Source organism: Rhea americana, unplaced genomic scaffold, assembly GCF_003343005.1.
Source record: "Rhea americana isolate MKP2758 unplaced genomic scaffold, rheAme1 scaffold_117, whole genome shotgun sequence".
Taxonomy (NCBI): Eukaryota; Metazoa; Chordata; class Aves; order Rheiformes; family Rheidae; genus Rhea; species Rhea americana.
In genome coordinates this window covers 2,720,813-2,724,428 of record NW_028185228.1, presented here as the reverse complement: position 1 = coordinate 2,724,428, position 3,616 = coordinate 2,720,813, and the positions used below count along the sequence as shown (strand labels likewise).

Below are 3,616 nucleotides of genomic sequence, written 5' to 3'. Positions count from 1 at the left end.
ATTGTTTCAGAGATTTAATGCAAAGTTTAACCTGTTGCACTTTACAAAACAAGCTTGCCAATTTGATGGCATAAAAATTCTTTTCTACAAAACCAACCCTTTCCCCCAACCCTTTTATTAACCTTTCATGCCAGAAATGTGCATTTTAGCTATGCTCAGTTATGGACAGTACATTAATCCATCCAGCAGAAGTAACATATGGACAGAGGTCAGGTAAACTCTATGCTTTTTCATAGTGGCGAACAGCAACCACATCACCAAAAGTAAGAGTCTGCAAGTCCAAGGAAAACATAGACATGTTAGATGCTGGACCATTTTCCACAGTTACATAACACATATTAAGAAGTCCATAGTAGGACAAGACATTATGTAATTTATACAAAAACAAATTGGTCTAGATATTATTATTTGCCTCTTATTCATATTTTAAATGAATAAGAGGCAAAAAACTTGAAGTTATGGTTCCTATAATAATAATTTTCTCCTTGTTACTTTCAAACTCAAGAAACACATAATATACATTCTACAAGTCAACTTAAGTGAGATTACAAGTGACCATTTAATTTTTCTAATTTTGTGAATGTAAGTTCTTAAATATAGCATTCTGTAATACAGATTTAACATTCATTTTCTCAAAGTTGATCACATTGCAAAATGTGTAATCTAAGATTCCAAGACTCTGTATCCGTAGTCCATACAGTTATCTTCAGCATATACTAAAGAAGAATCTCATATTAAAATAAATGCATTCTGTGCATGTATGTAGCTAAAACTACTAAATATTATAGTTACTGCAGTTGCATAAAAACAGTAACTACAGTGTGTGAGTTTTGGAGCTACCTTCTGAGGCATCTCACTGTATTCAAATTCCACAGTGTGGTTTCAGTGTATTTGTATATCTGTTTTTGAAAACAAAATATATGTTTCTCCTGTCACAATGTGTTGCACTGACTCTATGCTTTAAGGTTTTAATTATGTAGAGCTGAAATAATTAAAACTAAACAAGATTTTAAAATTTAGAATTTAAATTTTAAATTTAAGTTTTATATTTTAAAAATCTACACAGACCCTCTCTGAAACATTTAGAAAACTGAACTGTTTTTCTCCAGTAGCCAAAACACATAAATTAACATGGCTGAAGAGATTTTATTTCAGAAAGTTACATCTCTATGCCAAAAATAAGCATGAAAAGTATCCAGACATTAGATTTAGCAACTTCAGTGCAATTGTTTTCATGCCATACTCGTGTTCCTGAAAATTCAGAAGGGTGTGAATCTGAAACAAAAAAGGCTGTTCTTCACACAAAATTGCTATTTTAGTCATAGCCTTTAAAAAAAGTGGAAAGAATAATCCCTTTATTATTAAAGGTGAAAATGCTACTATCTCATACAGCATTTCAGTTATATTATCCTAGGGAAATACTTACTCTACGTAATTAAATATTATTTACACATACATATATAAAGCAAATCTTAAATCTAAATTAGCACTGATCCAAAATGGATTATTGCCTATATAATCACAAATGTCATATGTTTTGCAGCTCACCAGACCTGTATTTTGTTTTGCTTGGGTATTTACATAAACAATAGAAAGGATTGATACTCCCTGGAAATAAATAATATGGCTTAGCTAAAACCATTAGCATTTTTTCAGTTGTTAAAACAAAATGCAAAACAAAGAAAATAAACACTTGAAAATTCTCTGCCAGCTTTCCTCAACAATCAGTTTTAAGTTTTGTATAAGTAACACTGTCTGTTCAAAAAGCTTGAGATAAATGTAAATAAGGAGTGTTAGCAGTGTATGTAAAGGCTCAGTGATCTTTATACTTACCATAACCATTTTGCCATCCTTTATTTCTCTAACAAAGTTTGTCTCCTTGCCATCCCATTTCTGTACATGTACTAGCTTGTCTCCATCCAGGGTCACAACTGACTGTGAGATACCAAAAAACACAAAGACACTCATTTATTTGGAGTATTTGAGATTCTACTCACATATGGAGTGTGCAGTATTCTACTGAATTCTCTTCAATAGATGCATGTGGATCTAGAATCACAAAGTAGTCCTAGCCATTTTAAAACCAAACCCATGAATCATCCTTGTTTTAAATAAGAGCTCCATACAATTCTTATTTATATCAAAGGATGAAATGAGCTATTTCCTGTAAATCCCAGTCCTACATGAACCACAGTTTCAGATGCTCTTCAGGATAACACTTACTTTAAGCCCTCACTGATGCAGGGAGATGTTCCTTCATGTTGGTCGGAAAAAATCATGCCAAATGAGCTTTAGATTTAAATTACTTTGGTACAAAGATAAATGAAGAGCTAACAGAAATCCTCCACATTGGAAGGCAGAAAGTGAGCTGCAGATATATTATATTGTTTCAGACAAGATATTGTGCATAGAAGCAAGATGCAGTCTTGTCCTTTTCCGTGTCCTTCACAGTGCTACAACTGGCTGTAGCAGAAGTTACATTCTCTTCCTTTGACCCTGCCATTCTGAGAGATAAGACCTTCAGAGGGTAAGGGGGAGTGACAGGAAAAGCAAAAGAAACAACGGCAGGCTGAAAATTCACTTACTTTGCAGTTTCTATCATCTGGGGTAGTTTCATCAAATTCCTCTCCAAGTTTAAAGCTGATTTCTGTGTTTTTGAAAGTGCTCTGAGTCCTGATCACTACTTTGTCCCCTTCACTGCTGATAATCACGGTGGGTTTAGTCACATTCCCCACCTGCCGAGTAGCAAACCCCACTCCTAAACCATCAAGGGAAAACAGAAATCCATCAGACACGGAGGTTTCAAACATCTTTTTCRCCATATATTGAAGTACAAAAGCTTCTTCCCCTGCTCTACATCTTTAAGTTATCACACGAAAATACTACTTTCTGCTTCACTTTTCTCCTTAGACCCAAACTATCCCTCATGTATCCTTCTACACTTCTGTAGCTCTGTATCTTCCGTTACCTCCATGTGTTGCTCACTCAATAGCACAGCATGCCAAAACAATGCCACTGAATCGCTGACAGCCCTTTCTGCTTCTGCAGATGAAACTCATTATTCCAGTGTAATGGGTTTTGATCGGTTTTAGCTTATCTGCAGGCAGAAYTTGCCCTTATTACATACTCTCTCTCTACATCTGCGGCATCTTTCGGCAGCTCTCTCAGGCCGGGTAACTCACAGGAGCACAGTGCGGCCCCCGCCCCGTGCGAATGACCGACATCAGGTTCACTTTGCTCCAGAGGGAAGCAGTGACACAAGCCAGCAGTTGCGGGCAAAGCCACCCACACCTTCCCCATTTCCAGCTGCAGCCCGGACGGGGCGGCGCATGCCGCATTCCCTCTCCCCTGGCTCGGCTCCACAAGTAGCTTATGTACATATATGTGTATGTGTGTGTGTGTGTGTGTTTTTTTTTTTTTTTTTTTCCAGTGTCCTGCAAAAGTCCAAGTGCGCGGTCTCCTGAAAACCTCGCCGCCGCGCACGGCCGGTGTAGCGCCGGCTGGGCAGCCGGCGGCGTACCTACCCAGCGCCTTCATGTACTCGTCGAAATTTTGGCTGTCCACCAGCTTCCACGTCGCACAGAAAGCCTCGACCATCGCGGTCGCGGGGTGCAGG

General features: G+C 38.0%; 1 protein-coding gene across 1 annotated transcript; it reads right to left on the bottom strand.

The window, feature by feature from the left end:
- Positions 1 to 3,610, bottom strand: FABP7 (fatty acid binding protein 7). The gene is made up of 4 exons (XM_085318425.1): positions 3,525 to 3,610; positions 2,586 to 2,758; positions 1,834 to 1,935; positions 1 to 271 (listed from the first exon to the last, which is right to left on the bottom strand). The coding sequence occupies exons 1-4, from the start codon at positions 3,595 to 3,597 to the stop codon at positions 221 to 223; spliced, it is 399 nt and encodes a 132-aa protein (XP_085174551.1). The 5' UTR covers positions 3,598 to 3,610; the 3' UTR covers positions 1 to 220.
- Between the last annotated feature and the right edge of the window lie 6 nt (positions 3,611 to 3,616).

What these genes read in the sequence shown, in the direction of transcription:
- FABP7 (XM_085318425.1), bottom strand. Translation starts at nt 3,597, where the DNA reads ATGGTCGAGGCTTTCTGTGCGACGTGGAAGCTGGTGGACAGCCAAAAT. An exon ending in CAGATGATAGAAACTGCAAA is followed by an intron (nt 1,936 to 2,585) that starts GTAAGTGAATTT and finishes GGTATCTCACAG; the next exon opens with TCAGTTGTGACCCTGGATGG. An exon ending in AGGATGGCAAAATGGTTATG is followed by an intron (nt 272 to 1,833) that starts GTAAGTATAAAG and finishes TTGGACTTGCAG; the next exon opens with ACTCTTACTTTTGGTGATGT.